The sequence below is a fragment of the Chelmon rostratus genome, chromosome 4 (genome assembly GCF_017976325.1).
Source record: "Chelmon rostratus isolate fCheRos1 chromosome 4, fCheRos1.pri, whole genome shotgun sequence".
Classification (NCBI taxonomy): Eukaryota; Metazoa; Chordata; class Actinopteri; order Chaetodontiformes; family Chaetodontidae; genus Chelmon; species Chelmon rostratus.
This window is the reverse complement of record NC_055661.1, coordinates 1,407,271-1,429,685: the sequence shown is the minus strand read 5'-3', so window position 1 is coordinate 1,429,685 and position 22,415 is coordinate 1,407,271. Positions and strand designations below refer to the sequence as shown.

At 41.7% G+C, this 22,415-nt stretch overlaps 1 protein-coding gene across 8 annotated transcripts in view; it reads left to right on the top strand.

Annotated features, from left to right (window-relative positions):
- ptprfa (protein tyrosine phosphatase receptor type Fa) overlaps nucleotides 1-22,415 on the top strand; it is a 324,162-nt gene that overhangs the window by 229,785 nt on the left and 71,962 nt on the right. For 4 of the 8 annotated variants that reach the window (XM_041935252.1, XM_041935256.1, XM_041935253.1 and 1 more), the window contains 3 exons: nucleotides 15,238-15,355; nucleotides 16,402-16,983; nucleotides 19,586-19,695. In XM_041935252.1, the coding sequence (XP_041791186.1) occupies nucleotides 15,238-15,355; nucleotides 16,402-16,983; nucleotides 19,586-19,695 (810 nt within the window). The remainder of the gene's footprint in view (nucleotides 1-15,237; nucleotides 15,356-16,401; nucleotides 16,984-19,585; nucleotides 19,696-22,415) is intronic. The other 4 variants (XM_041935258.1, XM_041935257.1, XM_041935255.1 and 1 more) reach the window with 1 other exon arrangement.

Genomic DNA, 22,415 nt, shown 5'->3' with positions numbered 1-22,415 from the left:
AATCAAAGCTGGAGCTCTTGGATCGACCTGAAACAAAAAGTGTGGATGCAGAAGCGTTAAGGTAGAAGGCGCTTTAAACATTCCTTGCAGAAAGTCAAGATTACTGTGTTTTCTTCACAACTGCAAAGACAAAACACTTCTTTCTTCTTTTTCTTTCGGCCGATTCATTTAGAGTTCCCCACAGCTGATAACCTCTTTCCTGTCATCTGCCGTGCCAACAACCCACATGTCCTCACCACCACCACATCCACAAACCTCCTCTTTCCTCTTGCCTGGCCATGTTCTCCCAGTATACCCATCATCCCTCCTCCATACGTGTCCAAACCATCTCAATCTCACCTCTTTAACTTTGTCTGCAAACTGTCCAACCTGAGCTGTTCTTCAAATCCTGTCACTCCTCGTCACTCCCAACAAAAATCTGAGCTTCTTCAGCTCTACCATCTCCAGCTCTGCCTCCAGACATTTTGTCAGTGCTGAAACCTCCAAACCATAGAACAAAGCTGGTCTCACTGCTGTTTTGTAAATCCTCCCCTGCCTGCACTCTGTTCTTCACCTGTGAGGTTCGTTCCTCATTCAGTCCAGACCTAAACCTTTCCTCAATCTACTCCCTACCCTAACTACATGTCACAGTGTCATCTCCACGTCATAGTCCAAGGAGACTCCTGCTGTTTAGCACTATTATGAACAAGAACTACACCTTGAACCCCACTGTCACTCCTACCCTACCACCTCACGGTCACACTACTGTCCTGCACTACTCTTACATGCTTCACTGCCACTCCTGACTTCCTCTTTACAATACCACACCTCCTCACGTGGAACCCAGTCATATGCTTTCTCCAGATCCACAAAGACACAATGCAGCTCCTTTTGACCTTGACGTCTCCTCTCCTTCAACCTTCTCAAAGCAAACATTGTATCTGTAGTTCTCTTCCCTGACATGAAACCATACTGCTGCTCACTAATCATCACCTCTCCTCTTAACCTAGCTTCCACAACTCTTTACCATGACTTCATGATGTGGCTGATAATCTTTAAACCTCTGCACTTACTACAGCTCTGCACATCACCCTTGATCTTGATTGTTTTATTTTGAAGGTTCATGTTATGTGTCTTTTGGTTACTTTACTTCCTGTGTTTTCCCACCCTTGTGATTGTCTGATTGTTTCCACCTGTGTGTCATTAGTGTTCCTGCCCTGTGTATTTAAGTCCGTGTCTTCCCCCCAGTCTTTGTCGGGTCGTTGTCTGTGATTCCTTGTTGTCCACGTTCCCTTGCCATAGTCATAGTTATAGTCATAGTCATAGCCCTAGCCCTAGCCTTAGCCTTAGCCATAGCCCAGTAAGTGAGTGTTATTTTGTTATGTTATCTCTGTTCATGTCCGTGTCTCTGTTAATGTCTGTGTTAACCCTCAGTTTGTCTGTGTTCATGTCTGTGCCGTGTTCCCTGTGAGTTTTCCTTTTATTTTGGTTCCCGCTAGTTATAGCTGATTTTCAGTTCTTTGTTAGATTGTTCTTTGGTTTAGTTTTATCTCTAAGTAGTGTTATTTTCCTCCGAGTTTTCAGGAGTGAATTTAGTTTCTGTTGTTTTGTTAGATTGTTGGATTAGAAGTCCAAGTTCTTTCATAGTTTCTTCATAGGTTCTACCCCTTAGTTCCCCTAAATCCCCACTTTCCTGACAATGATCTGCTGTACAAACTCCTGTACCCTTTCTCAAAGCATAATATAAGCATTGTTTTCAACTTCTCTGTGTCACAAGTTTTCAGTGTCAACTCTGAGCTCAATGATGCTCTGCAATCACAAATGTGATAGAGGTTATTGTCAAAAACACACATGTCACTGAAGGTAAAAGTTACCTCAGCATTTCGTATTCAGCCAGACCCAGTGTGCATCTGTTGGTCATGCAACATCATGGATTTGTTCGATTTGGGTGTGCTCAACGAATGGTGCATTAAATCAGTGATTTATTTGGGTAAAGGCAGTCCTGGCAGGACTTTTTGGATGTGACTTCTTTTCACTGTTTAACAGGTGTGACTTGAAATGAGCAAAGTATAATACTTGTGCAAAAAAAATGACTTGAGTAATGAGAGTAAATTTGTTACTTCCACCTCTGGTTCACAAGTTTTTTTCACTTAACAGAGCACCCAGTTCAGTCGGGGGGGCTGATCTGTCTTGCAAGTGATGACTGTAAGGTTGGTTTGTGTAAGGTACAAATCAGACTGGGACTGGTTAACATGAGTAACCATAAGCAGCATGGCAGAGAAGAAGCTGGAGTCAGAGGGTTGTTGTTTACAGGCACATAGGTGGTGTTCAGCTCATTTCCTCTCAGCTTGTTTTGTTCTCCAGGAGGAGCATATCACCTGATTTCCTTTATAAACAGCATTCCTGTCTTATCTGTGCAAGGCAGGAGGCCTGATAAAGGGCCCACATCACACAGCTCATCTAGAACTTTTCTTTCATAACACACACAGTCCCTCAACCATTTCACATGCCTGCTTTTCTTAAGGAACTGTCTTCAAGCCTTATGTATGATAAGCCTAGTGTCTCCCCCTGGCATCAGTGATGGCAGTGAGAGTCAACACAGCGACTCTGGGGCCCTCGGACCCCTTAGACAAAGTCCTCTAAACCACACACACACCATAAACTCCAAAGGCATAACGCACACTGGCCTGTCACACTGACCTGTCTACATATGGACAAGTTGTACTTTGTACCAGCTCTCTCGTCCTTTCTCTTTCTTTTACTTTCTATTAACTCTGTCCACACCAGTGGATTGTTTTGTATTAGAACAGGCCGTCTCAAAGTCTGAACCTTGGTCCACTTAACGGACTTAACAGCAAGTCAATCCAGACCCAGCACACATCCTCAAGTGGATCACATCCAGCCCACAGTTTATTATTAAAAAAAATTGAAAATGCATGCATCTAATGTTCTTCGTCTGTGGAAAAGGTCCAGTCTGTCCTGAAAGGGATGGCCTATCAACTCGCCAAGCCCTGGCAACAAGCCAGGAAGTCCGTATTTCATAATTCACCTGCTCTAGATTCTCAAAGAGAATCTCAACGCTTGTCTATTAGTTGCAAGAGGTGTTTGTAAACAGTTGTATTGGGTCCCAGAGGAGGAGTTTTTATGGTAGTTGAACTATGGCTTTTGTATGGCACACTAAGGTAATTTTCTACTTCAGTATCTATTTATCATTATGCTATTTAGGATGTTGCTGTACTAGTTAATCTGTCTAAACTGATGCAGACTCATAAAAACAACATTATTTTTGTAAGAAAGTGAAATCATTACACAATAATAGGTTAATTAAGCCTAAAAAAGTCCAACCTCAACAGAAATGTATTTGAGGACCATTGCCGCCTTGTATTAACGAAGAGGCAGCAATACAATATGAGGTGTAACATTTCGCTTTTTATTATTATTATTATTATTCTATTGATGAATCATTTGTTAGTGACATTGCATACACAATGCAGCTGGAGATCCTTCACAATGATCCTGTCCCCAGATTTATGGGGTTTTAATGTGGCATATCTCCCTATCATTGCCATCGTTGTCATGGTGACATTAACTGCTAGAGACAGTGTTGTGTGTCTAGCAGTTAATTTGCTATGAGCTCCTAAATCTTAGAAAAGAATGTTTGAAATGTCTCCTTTTCTCTTGCACACAATTTCTGCAACTAGTGTAAATGTAGTTGTAAGATTATGCATGTGAGTCATGAGTGCTGAGCCGTGTCTGCCTTGTTTTGTGCTGGTCAAATTAAATATTTTGTTGTCACCAATCATTATGGAACTCTGACCTTGATTAGAAGTCAGATGTGGACTTTTGAGTTGAAAAGCTCTGGATGACAATAATCCTATCCATATCTGTCCATGGTCATGTCACAGGAAGACAGGGGGTTGGGCCCAAATGCAGGACATCAGGCAGGCATTACGCTGACATAAAGCTGACACCAGTGAACAAAACAAACAGGCAACAAAAGCTTCCCAGGAGCAGAATGAGGAAAATCCAAGAGCAAAGTAGAAATACCAAGACTAAACTGAGAACAAACCTGTGAGGCCCAAGGACAACAGGCAGGGAAATAGACACAAGCAATAAATGCAGTGGGTGGAGATTTGGGCTGGAGTCTGGCAGCTGAGATGTGGGACCAGATTTGAGCAGGAGGCCGTTGACAGGGCTACTAAACTGGAGACCAGGGACAGGCAGCAGGACTGGAACTCTGCAACTGGGCAGAGGGACTGGCGGCCAGCAAAACTGGAGGCCGGTGGAAGGGAGGCTGGTGGGGGGGCCTGTGAGGCCAGAGACACAGGAGGCTGCAGTAACACAGCCGCAGGACCCGCTGACTGCTGCAGCTCAGGAACAACGGACTGCTTCAGCTCAGTAGAAACAGCTTCAGCCCAGGAACAAGAAATGGCTGCAATGCAAGAACTGGAGACAGCTGCTCCAGTCTTCCGGCCGCTGTACGACCTGTTGAGCAGGGTTTTGCTGCAATTCAGCACAAACAGGAAATGGCTGCAACACTGGAAGTGGAGACAGCGGCCGCTCACTGGAAACATGGGATTGAGGAATCCAGAATGGCCAGCATGGTCTTCATAGGATTATTTGTCCCAGAACACAAGAACTTGGGAACAGACACAGATGACCTGAAAACTGAAAGAGGGAAAGCACATGGACTAAATACAAAGGAGGCTAATTAGCTAATGAAACACAGCTGACACAGAAGACAAATGGGAAAACGCACAAAGACAGGAAGTAAAAGAAGACATAACATGTGAGGAGAGACTGTTCTTCTGGACAACAGTCAAAGTGTTGTGCTTGGTTGTTCACATTAGAATGAACAGAAATAGTTTTGAAAAAATGAAATAAAAGAACATGAAAGGGAAGTTCAAACCCTGGCTCCTTTGTCACCTCTGGCCAATTACGGTGTAAAGTGAGTATTAATGTCGGTTTTAGAAAGTTAAAGAAATAGTCAACGTCAGAATAGGTCTGGTTGGAAGGGGTTCCCAAAGTTAATGAAAAGCCAGCGTGCAGTTCTGGATGGTATGGACTTTCTAGATTAGATTGTGTGTGTGCTTTTTGTGTTGCCATCACACGTTCTGTTTCATGAATGGATTCAGTCTGCAGTGTGCTGATGAGTCATTTCACAGGGAGGCTCAGATCTCTGCGCCAGCAGAACCAGTTGTACCCCAGCTGCTTGTGTTCGGCCATGTTTACGGCCCATGTGTCCTCGTCAAGGCGATGGACAGCTGCCTCCGCTCTGCTGATGAGGTTCTGGAGTCCATCACCAGTTCCACAGCTTAAGTGTGATGTCACTGAAGCAGAGAGCAAAAAGCAGCATTTTTCACCGTCACTGAGCCGGGCTGTGAGTGCTGGGCTGAGTGCTGTCTCCAGTGAAGCTGCCTGAACATCCCTCAGTTGTTTCACTGATGCTTGGCTTGCCAACAGTCAGTACAGATAACTGCTTTTTTGTCAAAAAAGACCTTGATGACAACATAAGGCAGCTATGCCAAGTTATTGGAGCTTTCAGGCAGGGAGCAAAGCTTTAATTGCCTGTTTGTTTCCAGTCTTAAAGAGAGTCAGCTCTCTCCATCTCTATTGCTTTTCTGCTGGCAAGCTCACAGGTTTTAAGATCTCAGTGAGGCGTATTTTTGGATGGCTGAGGAATGCTTCAAGGAGCCTCTCATCCCTCTCAGCACTGATGGCTGTGAAGCGTGAGCATCATCTGATCTGATAAGATATGGCAACCACTCTGTGACTCATCTCTGTTTGTTGTAGCCCATAAAGATATACCCAGCCCAATGCAGAGCACTGAAGGAGGTGCCAATGTCTTCATTTTCCTTCTTTTTAGTCACGTAGGACCAGAGTATCTCATATGACCTTTAGCGAGCCAATTTGAGCATTTTGATGGGTGGTTAGATATTCACTCTAATGAGGACAGACAGTGTCAGTACAAATGGCTGTCATTTACCTGATGTATATACATTCTGAAGGTAAAGACAGGGTTGCTGGAGAGTCTGCTTCTTTTTCAACAACATGTTTGGCACAGGGACCCCAGCATGTTTACAGAATAGGTAAAAACCCAGTCTATGTAGAAACTGCAAGAATTACCCAATGAGAGCCAAACCCAGTTATGTGAATACATAACACACCCCCAAGACCTCCACTTCCAGAAATTTCAAAACCAAAGTGTACGACAACAACAGCAAAAGTTATTGCACTATCACAAAATACTTTATGTGAATGTATGTGGAATTTATATTGTTCAAAAAGTTATTAGTTTGGACATGACACATTGTCCCCTTGTAGCTCTGGTCCATTTTGCTGTAAGCATGAAGCCATATGGACTGACAGGTAATTCAGTGATCGAACAGTTTTGACAACTGCCATCCTGCATCATCTGCTGCATTGACCCATGTGAGAATTCAAGCTTTGTTGTTATAACAGTACTTTGTTTGTATATTTTATATTCACATTTATGCTTGGCTGTCTGATTTATCAGGGAATAACCATGTGCATAAATATATGCAATTCTTTTACAGTTGCTGATTGAATATATTTTCCTGAACAGTTCAGTCAGCAGAAGGGTTTAATAGTTTAGATTCTGAAATCACGCTAAAATCACATATCTGCTATCATGAAGTTGGCTGGTGGCTGGTCTATTTTTCTTTCAGACAGCTAACAAACAGCACAGAGAAAATGGGGAAATATTTACTTACATGAATAAACAGTATATAAAGGGTGTAGGACCAGATGTTCTCAGTAATGTAAGACAAAATACAATGTGTTATTTTATTGTGCAGATGTACATGTTAAATATAGTACCAAGCACACCTAATATTTATAAATTGTCTTAAGAAAAGATAAAGACAGCTCATTAACTTCAGCAATACACTTGATCGGATGTATGAGTTAAAAACTCTACTCGATTTGTATTTCTACATGTTAATACCACATCATGAGAGGGAGGCATCTAACATACGTAGTTTTTTAGAGGATTGTGTAAAGTCAAAGGTGACAAAGTTCAAAGGTGATTTGCTTCATGGTCCTTTGTGTTTTGAATGTTATGAAACTGAATGCTGAGTGTAGAGGGCTATTTTTGTTAGGTGTACGTTGCACTCATTTTGTTTTGGTTTTATCAGAAGTGTCAGATCCAACTACTGCATATGCATCTGTCTGTCATTTGCTCTTGCACCCAAATCATAGTAATAAGTGAAGCAACAAGGATAAAATTACCTTCTGAATCTGACCCTGTTTGTACAATGTTCACCGTCTACAGTGGTCCTCAAAGTCTATACTACGCCAAGATAGGTTTGAAAGTCCTCCTTCCAGACCAACAAGGAACTTTGATCAGCAGTATAGCAGTGAGGCCAGTCATCATGAGTTCAGAGGAATCCATCCTCATAATGTACAGGTTCAGTGACGGAGCCAATGATACATGAAGGCGCAGAGCCCAGTAATGCATCAGTTACTGTATAAAAGAATGATGGTTACTCAACACTGCGGCCACTTTTAGTCTGCCCGCTGCTTTATATAATGGATCATTTTTGATTTAGAGCATGAGCTGCACTTTGGCCAAGGAATATAGCTGATTTTCACTCCACTGTTAGCAGCTCACATTGTTTATGATAACAGCTTTTATTTATTTCTTCTATGAAGATGAGGAAGCAATGCCCTTTGTCTTTTATTTCTGGCTAGTCAGCAAGGTCGTGGAGCAGAATACAAATGCCCCGTGCTTCTGAATCACTGCTGTTGAAGCCGCTCATGTGTTGGGAGTGAAAATGTCTTTTGGCCTTTCTCACTAAAGCAACACCATATTAACAATGAGGGGTCTTTAATGTTAGCTGTAATTGTTATTTAAGCTGAGCACAATGCATAACATTGCATAATGGTTCCACACAGACCTTTGTATTGTTTGACATCTAATAGTGCTTTAAACCATTTCAGCATTCATTCCATACTGTGAGAGGTCCAGGAGGTGTGGGTTCAGTGATTTAGTGACATTTACGTTTTAAGTTTATATGACTTTTAAAGTCATTCTGTGGCCTGTGGTGTGGTGGTCTAAGGAATCATAATAGGCATGTTTAGATTAGATCATACAACCCCACATCTGGCATAAAAAGCATATGCCAAATTAAATATGTGGATCAGAAAGTCAGATTTCCATGCCAGGTCTTTTATTCTAGAACATTGGCAGGAAATTACTTATGTGTTTAACAAAAAAGTAGTCAGAGGGGTAGTTTGGCAGCAATCCGACCATGAAGGTCTGATTCAAGCGGGCTGCTCTGAACAGTCGATGTTGAGATGTGAACTGTTGAACTCTGTGAAGTATTTATGTGGGCTCTAATCTGAGGTGCTGTAAATTAGTGATTTCTGAGGCTGGTAACTTTAATGATCTTATTCCCTTCATCTGAGATAACTTTTGGTCTTTTTTCATGGAGTGGTCCTCATGAGAGCCAGTTTCATCAGAGCGAGGGTTTTTGCGATTGCACTTGAAGATACATTGAAATTTATCAGATTGACTGACCTTCAAAGTGATGACGGACTCTGTTTACTGAGTTGAGCGGCTCTCGCTGTAATATGGATTAATTTGACTCTTAATAATTGAAAAGCATTCCAGGTGAAAGTCCTCATGAAGTTAAATTAATGCCAATAGTGAGCAAAGCTCTCATCAAGGCAAACAGTAACATTGTTGTCAGAAGGGTTAAAAAAAAGAGCTGTCAGGCATTATATGGCTGCTTTTTGTAAATGGTTAAAGAACCATGTATGAAGGAGAAAAGCAGTGGTAGCAGTGGACCACCCAAATCCTGGAGAAGAGGGGTAAGATAAAATAAGTTAAGACTTTATTAATAATAGCAGTTTGAAAAAAGTAGCAACAGAATAGAGAAATACAAAATACAAAATGCAAAATAAAAGCTGATTATATATATATATGTACAAGGACTATATAAAATAAAAAATATAGTGTGTATGGATATGTATATATGTATAGAATTATATTTATAATGGTTTAAAGCACTATTTGATGTTCTATATATATATATATATAAAGTGACTATTGCAAGAAAAGGTGCTGAAGGCACAATGTAATGACTTTACAGCAGTACAAACGTTGAGTATTTGACATGACTTTATCTCTCTACTGCTGTATCTTTCTTTCTTCATATCTGTCTGTCTCTGTCTTTCTTTCCGTTCTGAACACAGCCTCAGGGAAAAGACCTATGACATCGAAAGAATAGATGAGAAACTGAAAACATGATTTTATGCAGAATACTGAGTATGTATAGATCACAGGGACACAAGAGGCAAATAAGCAATCAAAGGACATTAATCTTTGTTTGTCTCTATTGACTGTATCGTAGTGCATCATCAGTTTTCACTCAGTAGATTCAAGCTCACTGCATTACACAGATGGAATAACAATGCACCTTTACTCAAAAAATAAATGTGAATATCCAGCCAGATTGATTGTTTGGTTTCTCTTGCCTGCCTTGGAAATATTGATTTGATGAGGATAAAACAACACATCCTAAACGACTGAATACGTTGATTGCCAATGACTGACAGACTTACAGATATCATCGTTGGATAGTACCAGCAGCACACCGGTACAGCGAGGGTTTGCTCAGGTTTAGGCATCAAAACTACTCGGTTAGATTCAGCTAACAAAACACCTTGGTTTGGTTGCCATAGACCAAAATTCCATTCCAACTCATATGGGTCAGCCCACTTGCAAAGTCAGGGCTTCAGACCCTCTCGTGCTGATTGGAGGCAGGGAGGGCCCTAGCAGACTGATCCTTTCTGCAGGGAGCCCCCATCAGCATGGACCAGACTTGTCTCACCAGGTGGCACTACGGAGAAGAACCCTGATCACACAAATACACGCACACACACACTACCTCCATTGCCAGCTCTGCCTCTCCTACAGTCACTAATCGCTGTGGTCATTCAGTATGCTGATCAGCTCGTAGAAGGGCCTCAAGTAAATTCTGTCAAGAAAAAGTTCACTTTGTTTTTCTGACTCTTCTCCCTCGTTTGTCCTTTTCATCAGTGGACTGATGAGGACTCAACGGACTACGTGAGTAGCCACAGTGTGTGTTGGGTGAACAGGGCTTATGGGGGGTGTGTGTATTCTGTCATGACATCTTCCATTCTCTGCGTGGCTACTAACACACTTATTGATCCTCTCTTTTAATCACTCTAAAATGAGAAACCTGACAGAGTGTGCGTCAGCTCTCCATACAAGTCGTACTTGTAACGACACTCATCATACCTGCATTTCCACCTGATATTAGCATGTGATCCGTATCTGGATACATTTACTGAATAATGAAATTTGCCACTACCACATGTAAGGCTGGAGTATTCTGCACCTCATAGTTTACATCCAATGCAAACGTTCAGTAGTGTGTTCTAACCACTGCTTAACTATGTAACTAAGTGTTTTAGTTGATCTATAATAATAATAATAATAATAATAATAATAATAATAATAAACATGGATCTTATTTTTGTACTTTTATCCATTGTTTCTCTGTGTGTCACAAAAACACAGCACAAAGCACAAAGTTAATAGCTGAGATGACGTCAGGCAGGTTTAAAAAAGAGGAAGAGCAGTCAGGAAACAAACCCCCAGGTGAGTTCAACTTCTTTGGAAGAGAAACTGAAGTTGAACGTTGAAAGGTAAAATTAGGACACAAGCTGTCTGTTGTACAGAAGCATCCACCACAGCTTACAGACACACTCCCTGATGTTTGTTTGCTTTGTTTGTCTGTTTTTTTGTTTGTTTGTTTGTATATAACCTGTCTGATCACCTGACTGCTCATGCTTTGTTAAGACTTCTTTGCAGTGATGTTCATTCTCAGATCTCAGCAGTTGTCTTGTGTGTGCACAGTATTATCATAACCAATAGAAATAATGGCCCGAACTATGAAAATAAGACCCATGTTGTAAGAAACCAAAATACCTCTTAAACATACAATAAAAGAGTAACACTGCACAGTAGTTGTCCAGTAGCCTTGTTCCTTCACTTTTATTCCTCACCTCTTTCACTTCATTCTATCCTCATGTCTGTTCATATGATGTTCAGGTTTCAAGAGAGCTGACAGCTGCTCAAAAACAAGGGGAAAGGCCCTTTTAAACTGCTGACTGGCTTTTTTCCTCTTTTCCCCGAGCACAAGACTTGTTTCTAGAGTGGCTTTTGGTGGTATGAAGGATGTGTGTATGTGTATTTTACTGCCTTTGATGTGTGTGTGGGTATAGGGTGGGGGTGCCATAGTGTCAGCCGTTGGGCTTTGATATGAACACAGTGACATAAGACTTAAGACTTCACGGCCCAGCGTTCACCACTGAAGACCAGGATGACAGCAGAGACAACAGATAACAGTGTGTGTGTGTGTGTGTGTGTGTTTGGTTGCTGCATGGTGGTGTGTATCTTCACAGCCTCCTCGGATCACAGCCTCCCAGTCTCTGAGGAGTTGCGGCTATAAACGCTCTTTTGATTTTATGCTGGAAGTAAAGTTTTGGTTGTGGTTGTATTGTCTGGGCCCAGGGATGAATCTGTATACCTGCCATGGTATTACAGCTTCACATGAGTCCCTGCGATTATATTATTTTATTAAAGGTGAAATCTGTGTAGCAGAAGTTTGTTTTGTTTGTTTCTACCTTGAGTTCAGCTCCTGTTGGTTTACTTATAAATAAAAATCCATGGAGACTTGCAGTGTACAGCATTTGTTTGCAGACCTACATCTACTGTGCTGAGAATGAAATGTAGTGTGTGTGTGTGTGTGTGTGTGTGTGTGGATATATATGTACAGTAAGTCATTTGTACTGTTACAGAGATCTGTCACTGTGTAATTCCCTACATGAAGTTGTAAAGGTGCTTTCAAACAGTGAGCAGTTGCTCTGTCTGCAGGTTATTAGTGTTCTTACCTGCTTTCACCAAGTAGACAATTAGAGCAGGTTTGTGGGTTTCCTTCACTTTCCTTCCACAATCCAAAAACATGCAGGTTATGTTCATTGGCAACTCTAATTTGCCAGTAATTGTGAATGCCTAGGCCAGGGACATGCCCCAGACCCCCACCCAACAACCACCACTCTACCTCAACCCTGCATGACGTGGATGAAAATAATTGTGATAGTTCACCCATCTGGCTGCCTCTGCTGCTCTGCTTCCTCTTTGCAGGAGACTGGGTGGGTCTTTAAGTTTAAGTTTGTACCATATAGGTGGATGCATTGGATGGAAGACAGAAATCGCTGATGACCTGGGGTAATAAATCCAATGTTATCTGTATTAGATACTACTGGAGGGGAGGGAGAAATCTAAGTTGGATGAAGTGACGCAGACTAGACTTTAACCCTTAATCTATGGTCTACCTATATGAAGCCTAAAGACAAAGCTAACTAGCCTGCAGAACTTCATGATATTAGCCCAGCTTCCCTGGCTGCCATTTATGTCGCATTTAATGAAATTTGAAACTCAACATGCTGAATGTGACTGTGGTTGGAACTTGGTGTCCAGCATTCATTGAAGTATCTCTCAGAAGTGTGTGTCCCTTAAGCTTGGTCTCAGTGGGGATGAATCAGCACAGTGGGGTAACTGCTAATGAGCTTTTGTAGTGGAGGTGTTCCCAACATTAGTGGAACCTCCCCGCTGACTGGGAAGATTGCAAAGGGAGGGGTGTGGAGGACAGCGGCATCTGATGTTTGACACACTGGAAGTCACTGCTAATTGACTGGCTCCTGTTAAACCAGACTTACCCCTCACAGGAGTGATGTCTCCTATCTTAATGTCTGTTTAGTCCTCTGAAATTCATCCCCCCCACCAGCCATTTGAAAAAGACAGATGAAAGCCCAGTTCGATTTTTTGTCTTTCCAAATGCATGAAAGTCTGTGGCAACAAAAATGAAAAGGAATACCACCAGATTAAAATAATGAGGCTATGATGGGGTTTGGTAGCTTCACTTTACTCACATTTCTCTTTTATCTTTCACCTTCTTTGCTCTGCAGAGGAGACAGAAAGGAGGGAAATATCTCTTTAAGCCCCAGCTGAATTCTGCTCTGTAGATGTCTGTTCTTAAATTAGCAGAAGAAAACCCTTTTAAACATCCTGTGATATAAAATTGCCAGCCATAAAATAATAATTAGAGCTTTGGTTGTTTCAGAACCCCTGGCTGCTTTGGCAGGACCTTGTTAATTTGCACTGTCATCTCCATGGCACAGCAAGCCCCGGGCTTTAGGCAGAAGTGCCGGTCTGATGAGGCAGATAGAACCCACTGGGTGTTCTCTGCTGGAACTATCATCCCCCTGCACACACTCACACCTCCACCACCACCTTGCTGCCATTATTCTGTCATCACAAGCTGCTTCATCTCTGCAGCTCCTCCACTCGTCACTCAGGAGCAGCACTAAAATGGAGTCCTCAGCTAGCTGAGAGTAGCGGGCCTTTTCCAAGCCTTTTTAATGGACCCTCAGCAGCTGACAGACTGTACATGTTGCTGTATTAACAATGTGTTTTAAACAGTGGAGGACCATGTATGAACATGTGCTCTCTGATGTGTGATACCAAGTTTTTAGGTCTATGTGATGTCTGTTATTGCTGTTTTTCCCTTTATGTGCATTCTGTGCTCAAGGTGTATGTTGCATACGGTTCATGTTTGTATGTGTAAAATGTGAATCAGTAGCATCACCAGTTCATTAAAATCACCAGTTTATTGTGTACTTTTGTGCAATCTTTTCTTATAGAGGTATCAGTTAAAACCTGGTTCATTACAATTTGGTTCTGGTACAGTTTGTCCATCATTCCTTTTGGTAGTAATAAAGCTCAGCCTGGGACGTGGTTCAGGCAGTAATGAGTCTGTCTCTTATGACATACTCTTGTCACTGCCACATCAGCCATGTTTCCACTGCATGGGGCTCGACTCGGCTCTGCTGCCATATGGTACAATGTACTTTTTTCTACTTCGTTTTCCACTGCAGATAGTTCCCACTCAGCGTAGGCAGGATTCTTAGCTGATTGTCATAGCGACACCGCGTCCCCCTTCACTTTTGCAGCAGTTGGGCAGTAAAATGCAGGAGCTTGACTTTGGTCTTTAGAAGCTGCAGCCTGTATTCACTGACAAACTGTAACCCACCCTGAACATTTACTGCCAAACTGACAACTTCACTGCACATCTTTTCCTCTGCTCCGCTCTCTTTCACCATCACTCTCACTCTCTCTCTCTCACGCACACACACAGACCTAAAGGAGCTATGCTACTCTTATAACAGAGGCTATCGAAGGGATGGCGTTCTTGATACTTGAAACAGGCTGCCAATTTTAAAATCTGGGTCAAGTGAACAAAGAAATTGCAGTTGCTATGGATTGTGGCTCGGCTACAGTATTTAAACATGCCAGGGTTGTGTCCTGTCCTGTGTTACGTGAGTGATTATTCCCTCTGGCCAGTCGGTGGTCTGCAGTGAACTGAGGTAATATCAAAAAAAGAGGTAACATGTACTATCCACAGTGGAGAAAAAAAGAGCGAGTAGAGTTGAGTCGTGTCGTTCAGCAGAGTCGCTAAAATGCACCCTGTGCATCAGTCTCAGATGAGTTAAAATGAAAATAACATTGTACCTGCCAGGTTACAGTAATTTCTGATTCTATAATTCTTCACCATCTGGCAGATTGTCTGTCTGTTGACCTGAAATACAAAAATGCAAAACTAAGAGCAGAGTTTAATTAACCACACATTTTTTTTGAAGTATTGTTTATATTATTTTATAAACAGTATCTTTAAAGCCAATAATGGGACAGGAGCATTCATAATTTCTATCTATTTCATATCTACTTCCCGGGGCTGACGTGTTTTATGGTCTTTTTCTGTTCATGGTCAATGTTCCAATGAGTTTCTACACTAACAGTATAACCATGATCTTGATGTAGGATTTAATCCAAACCCACTCCAGGCCTACATCCATGGCCCTCACTTGACTAACCATAACTCTAAAAAGAGCAGTTGAAGTAAATGCCGGGAGGGAGTGTTGGAAATGTGAAGCATGTTGTGTGTGCCTGACTTTATACTGCCTGTTACATTAAACTGGTTGACAGCACGCCAGTCCAACTGAGGCCCTTGTCTCAACCTGAACATTGTTGCCCTTTTTTCTCTGTCTTTTTCTTTCTCTTACACCCTCTCTCTATTTCTCTGTATCTCTTTTCTCTCTCTCTCCCTCCTTATTTCTTCTTCTCTGTATTTCTCTTCCACACAGGAGGCCATTATAACAGGTCTGCTCCCAGAGACCACCTACTCTGTGACCGTGGCTGCGTACACCACCAAGGGCGATGGAGCTCGCAGCAAGGCCAGGGTGGTAACCACAACAGGAGCAGGTATGTGCTGGGTGTAGATTCTGTCAACTGAGGTCAACTGTGACAAGACTCCGTCACTTTTAAAACCTTGCTCAGTCCCCTAAAGGGTCCTGCTGCTATGGCCTTATTTGTTCTGGTACGACCATGTCTCTGTTGGCTAATGTCAGCAAGCTTACGATTTGATTTTAAGATTACCACATTGTCCAAGGCTCAAAATAACGTTTTCTAATCTGACGATCGTATCGCTGAGACAACATTGTTTGTCAGTACATTGAAAATCATCACAAATCATTGTTACCAATTGGATTTGTTTCCTACTCTGCCACCGCCATGGTGAAGGGTCTGGTTAGGTTTAGGCAAAAAGCTTCTAAAGGTTAAGAAAAGATCATGGTTTGGGTTAAAGGTAAAGGTTGTTAAGGTAAGGGAACCCTTTTCACCATGGTTAAAAGGTTAGAGTTACGAGTTTATTTTCATTGTCCCAGCCATTAATAACACTGCACTTAACAAGATGGTTGTTGAGATGGGTGCATTGGGGGCTAACAAGAACAAGCAGTCAGACTCAGGCAGGTTAAACAGATCCACAGGCTAGCCAAACCTATTTTAAAGAGGAAGAAGAGGAAATAAAGATGAATGTTAACATTACAACTACAAACACTTACAGATCCAGGTCAGCTTGATTGAAACTTTCCCCGGGGGTTCGCACACAGCTTTCCTGTGCAGTGAGGGATTGTTTGTGGCATTATGGGTACGTTCAGTTTCAGTTTTATCTTCAAAGTAATCTGGCAAAAACTAATTATTGTCTGGCTACTTGTGCTTGTTGCCACATCTGAGTCAGCATTTTCTTTGGTGACTACAGTGTATGCACCCAATATCGTAACCTTGTAATTATGAGATGTTTTAAAATTTCTTACAGCACTGTGATTAGAAAGTGCTGAAAAAGTCTGAAGTGAAAACTGGGCCAGATAAGAGTAATGTTTGAGTTTTTGAGTGTTTCATAAATGCGTTCATGTTGGAGTTTTCAAGTAATCAAGATATGGGAATGCTGGAGAATGGTTTCTGTCTTCCAGTGCCTGGCAAGCCCACTATGATGATCAGCACCACCATAGGGAACACTGCCCTGATCCAGTGGCAGCCCCCGAAGGAAATGGTGGGGGATCATATAGGATACCAGCTGCAGTACAAAAGAGCAGAGGGGGAAGCGTTCATTGTCAAAGACTTCAGACAGACAGATGATCATTTTACAGTCACCGGCCTCCACAAGGGAGCCACCTATATCTTTAAACTGTGCGCCAAAAACCGAGCAGGCAATGGGGAAGAATATGTGAAGGAGATCAGCACCCCTGAAGACATTCCCAGCAGCTACTCCCAGAATCTGAGTGTGGTAGGCCTGACCGCCACCTCCACCAAGCTGGCCTGGGACCCCCCTCCTCTGGCCGAGAGGAACGGGAAGATTGTCAAGTATGTGGTGGTGTACCGAGATATCAACAGCCAGCACAACAACACCAACAGCACCACAGAAACACAGATGACCATCCACGGTTTGCAGCCCGACACAACCTATGACATCAGAGTCCAAGCTTTCACCAGCAAGGGGGGAGGACCCATCAGCCCCAGCATTCAGAGCAGAACCATGTCCACCTCCATGCCAGGTGAGGCTGTCGATCAGTGCTGTATTGTGCTTGACATCAGCTCTCCATACATGACATGTAAGGTGCAAACATAAATACAACCTCCAGCCTCTCCAGTCGCACAGGGGCAAGACCACAGGCACAGCTTGGTGCTATATGGAAGAGAGTCTGAATACATTATTACTGTAGGAGGGATACAGAATCAATCACATGAGCTCTTTCCATCCCATCTAAAAGCAGCAACAAGTGAAATGGGTTGAGAGGCTCTCAGCAAGAGAGAAACTGGAGGTAATCTCCATGAAACAAGTGAAGTTCCAAAATAACAATAAAAACACCCCAAATATGAATTTACATCGCTCCAGACATGCTGGTAGAATGAACTGGTGATATATTTGTCCAAACAATGAGCAAAGGCTAGTTAAGATATTGAACTAGCCTCTGCATATTTGAAAAGACTCATTTATGTCTTATATATATTTTGTTTTCTCTATTAGCCGTTGTGCACCAAACAGTATCCAGTGTCCTCGCATTGAGCTTTGCTAGTGGGGGCAGTTAGAGGTTTGCAAACTGGACCTTTAGAAAAACTCAGAACATTATTTATGGTTGGATCCTGTCAGATCCTGTCAGGACATTGAAATAATTAATGAAAGTGCTGCTGCTGTGACATCCTGTAAATCTACACACAGCTGTAACTGAAACATACATATCATTCCTGCTGCTGTGTGATGACTACAAGTGTGTAATCAACCACATGGAAAAGATCTGACATTCTACAAGTTGTTGCATCGGCTCATCAGACAGAACACATTGATTTTTGGATGGATCACAGACGCTCCCTCATTCACATTAGCAATTGTATTATGAAGCACATATCAGTCTGCTTTACATACAGAAAGAGGCCAAGCTTAACATATATGGAAGGTGTTTTGTGGTTTTGGTTGTGGTCCCATCAACATTTGCCCTGTGTTTGGGAGAAGAGGTGGTCTGAGCAGGTTAAAACAAAAACAGGTTTTTCTGCCAAAATAAGCACCAAAATTGGTGCAAACACGTTTACTGGAGCCAGGAAATTACCAAAAAACAGACTAGAGGAGGGAAATTGCATAAAATAGTTTTTGCCCTACTGCTGGTTTTGTGCCAGTAGGATAATAGAGCCTTTAGTCTTGCCAATGAAAGGGGAGAAAATGAAGAAAAGGGGGAAATCTGAGCATGTTTTTTTCTTGTAATCCTGCAGCAGGTTGCTTCATCATTGGTGTTTTTGTGATCTTACCAATGTCTACAGCATTTAAATTCAGTATTTCCACAGACTGTAACTACAGTCATGGCTCCACTGCTCTTTTCTTCAGTGGATGCTGTGCCAGTGCCGGGGCTAACGCCATCTGGGACTGTCTCATCCACTTCAGGGGAGACGTCTCAGATGCTCGCTCAAGAAAAGTTTAGGGAAGGGGCAGATGATGCCCTTTATCAGAGGTGGGGAAGTTAACAAGATGTGCGTTTGTCTTTTCTTGTTTAAAACCGAACCTTGCTGTTTGAAATCACCTCAGATAAAGCTTACATTTAATTATTGTGTTGACTGCCCAACTTAAACTTAAAGTGAGTACAGTTGGTGATAACTGCTGCCACGAGGAGCAGCACTGAAACTGTTCCAGACTCCAAAACAAAGATTGGCAACACAAAGGTGAGATTTATTGGAGACTTTATTTGAAGTATTTTTCAACTAACTGTTTGGTTTGGCAAATGCACGTCACCTTAACCTGCTTTTGTTAAAGAGCATCACACAACAGCTCCCCTAAGCTTTTCTGTGGAAAACATCTGGGCCTCCTACACAGGGGATGAAAAAGCGGGACAAAGGCGAGCCTGCTGAGGGCAGCTGAACATGTTTCACAGGTTTATAATGCAACAGCAGCACTCTTCATTTCTTAGGCAAAAGATTCAGGAACCAAAGGCAACACTGACAGTGTTTCCTAACAGGATTATATAAAGTGGTGCAGATCAATCAAGTTCTAGTTATATTTCAAGAAGTTAAAATCAATCTTTCAAATCAGATAATGTTATCATCTGCCACCATTTGTTACTTTTCCACTATAAGCTACTCCATGCTATTCTTTGGCATCAGTCAGTTTGTCCCACTGTACTATCGTCTGTTCTTAGTCTTGCACTGGACACTTTTCAGTGTGCTCTGGCTAATTAAGCAATGTTCTAACAGAACTGTAGAGTGAACAAGTAATATATGAACATACAAACTGTCAGTTGTGAGACTGAGCCAACACAGTACAGTAGAGGACTGTAAAATGAAATGTCTCAATCAAACATCAAATGAGCTGTAAGATGCTGAAACGCTCCGTAGAGCTGAAAGGAAGGTGGTGATCATTATCTGTAGACTCATCACTATGAGCCTTCCTTTTACACGTAATCATCTGATCCATTGTGGATATCAAAAACAGAAAATTACTAAATTGACACAATACTGTGTCCAAATAATACAGACTCTGCTCTTATTTTGATGATTAGTACATCATTTTAGTTCAAATGTAACTTAATTTTCTTCCTTTTGTGCACCACCTCTTCAACTCTGAGTCATCTCAGTCATATATGCAATTAAATTAACCACCTAATAATCATCTAGACCTTCCCTCAGTGTTCACCAAGAACTTTGGTGTGAAGGCTGTGACGAAGACCTCTGTCCTGCTGACCTGGGAAGTGCCAGAAACCTACAAATCTCAAGTGCCTCTCAAGGTAAGTTCAGCCTTTGGTTACACTCAGACACCAGCTGCAGCACTGAAAGATACATCCACTGGATTTACTGTAACTAAAATAAGTTTCTAAGTGTAATATCAAAGCAGTAGAGAGAGACTTAAGACTGTGGCCTGATTTTGTACTCTCAGACAGTAGGTGGAAACCATATAAAAACCTTAGAGACTGATTTATCAAATATACAGTCATGTGAAAAAATTAGGACATCCTATGAAAACATTTGTTTTTTGACAAATTTAAACATATTGATATTTAATATCTATTTGAACAATACTAAGAGGTTCAAGTAATACAGCTAAACAAGTTAAACTGAATAAACTATTTTTACACATTTCCACATTTTTCCCCTCTTAAATTGGCTGAAATCACACACAGGTGTATCACATCAGGTGCACACGATTACAACATTGTCACTCAGCATTTTGTTGGAGATCTGCCCTATTTAAGCCTCAGTCATTCAGTTTGGTGTACTCCTGACTGCTGACGTGAGAGTGAACAGACCTGAAAAGACCTGTCTGAGGCCTTCAGAAAGAAGATTGTTGCAACGTATGAGTCTGGATGTGGATTTAAAAAGATCTCAAAAGATCTTGAAATTAGCCATTCCACTGTCCGGAAAATAGTGTACAAGTGGGGGACATTCAAAACAACTGCCAACATGCCAAGGTCTGGCCATCCAAACAAATTCACCCCGAGAGCAGACAGCAAGATGCTTAAAGAAGTCTCCAAAAACCCTACAATCTCAAGACTTCCAGCAGGCACTGGCGACTGCTGATATGAAAGTGCATGCCTCTACAATCAGAAAGAGACTGCACAAACTTTTACAGGAGGTGTGCAAGGAGAAAGCCTTTGCTTACTAAGAGAAACACTAAGGCCAGACTCAAGTTAGCCGGAGAGAAGATAGACAAAGAACAGGACTTCTGGAATAATGTTCTTTGGACAGATGAGTGTAAAACTGAATTATTTGGACACTGGAACAGAGGAAAAGAACCTCACAACAACTGTGAAGCATGGAGGTGGAAGTGTCATGGTTTGGGGATGCTTTGCTGCCACAGGACCTGGCCAGCTCACTATCATAATCTACCATGAATTCTACAGTGTATCAGAGGGGGCTTGAAGAACGTGTGAGACCATCAGTTAGAACATTGAAACTGAGGCAGAACTGGACCCTGCAACATGACAATGACCCTAAACATACCAGTAAATCCACCAAGGACTGGCTGAAAACTAAAAATTGGAGATTCCTGGAAGAAACCCCTCAAACATGACACAGGTTAAAGCATTGTGCATTGAGTAGAGGGCTACAAGATCTCACTGCAGGTATTTCAGCCAAAGGGGTTAACACTAGGCATCAGGGGGTAGGGTGTCCTATTATTTTCCTCAGTTACAATATGCATTTATATTCATGGCTTTTGCTTAATGAGAAAAAACGTGTTATTTTGTTGTTTACCTGAAATTACATCACTTTTTTTGCAGAGATTAATAAAAAAAGATTAGACATTGATATGTGAACGTTTGTTAATGAGTAAATGAATATGTAATGGGGTGTCCTAGTTTTTGCACATGACTGTATAAAAAGGGCAGTTGAAGTGGCACTGAATCACAAGGAACACATCCATAGTTTGTGGTTTATGTTACAATGACTGTCATTGTCATTGTAGTGTAGGAGCCATGTATGTAGACATGAAGTGGTATCATTACACAATACAATGTAATGACTATGATTTTTTTCAGACGCAATCACCAAACAAATTACACACTTTGTGGAAGTTCTTCCTCTTTTGTCCTCCTTAACTGAACAGCTGCTCTATAAATCATCAAGAAAATCAATTCACACCATATTAAATTCAGCCTCTAACTACTTTATGACCAGCTATTTGTTAAGGGGCCTGCTTTCTTGTCATTCAGTCTTTGGCACAGTGCAGCTCGGATGAAAAACTAAAGTACAAAAACCAAGGTTTATGACCATGGATCAGCAACTAAATTAATAGTAAGTACGTAAATCATACTTTATTTATACAGCACCTTAAACAGTGAATCAAAAGCAGAGAACACAGGAAACATCAAGGTTACAAAGTTTCACAGCATTGTGAAACAGATACAATAATACCAGAAACTGAATTGGAGCTATAAATAACAATGTTATCATATAATGATAACAATAATGACTGTACTAAGAAAGGTTTTATAAAAGGCCAGAGAAAACCAAAAACTGAAAGATGTGTTTTAAAAGTTATGATGGATCCTAGCCACTGCAATCTCTACTCAAACTCAACAAAACTCAAACAAAAGGCGCAAGGATCTTGGCAAAAGGGAAACAAACACAAAAAGGGTCTCTAGGACTACTCACATCTTAACAATGCAAAACAAGGACTCAAGGATCTTTCAATGCTAGAAAGGTCAAGGCTGGTTCACGATGTGGCACAAGACAATCTGGCACAGGACAAAGGGAGACGCGGACTATATATACACGAGGTAACAAGGAACAGGTGGAAACAATTAGGGCGGGGTAGACAATCAGACAGGCGGGAAGGACACCAGGAAGTCAAGGGTCTGAAACGAGAGGAGAGTCAGGGTTTCACAATAAAACAGGAAGTGCAAGACGAGACATGACGCTAGTGAACGAAACACATTAACAGACGCAATGAGACATGACACATCGTTGTTGTAGGAAAACAAAATCTAGAAGCCATGACCGTGAGCAG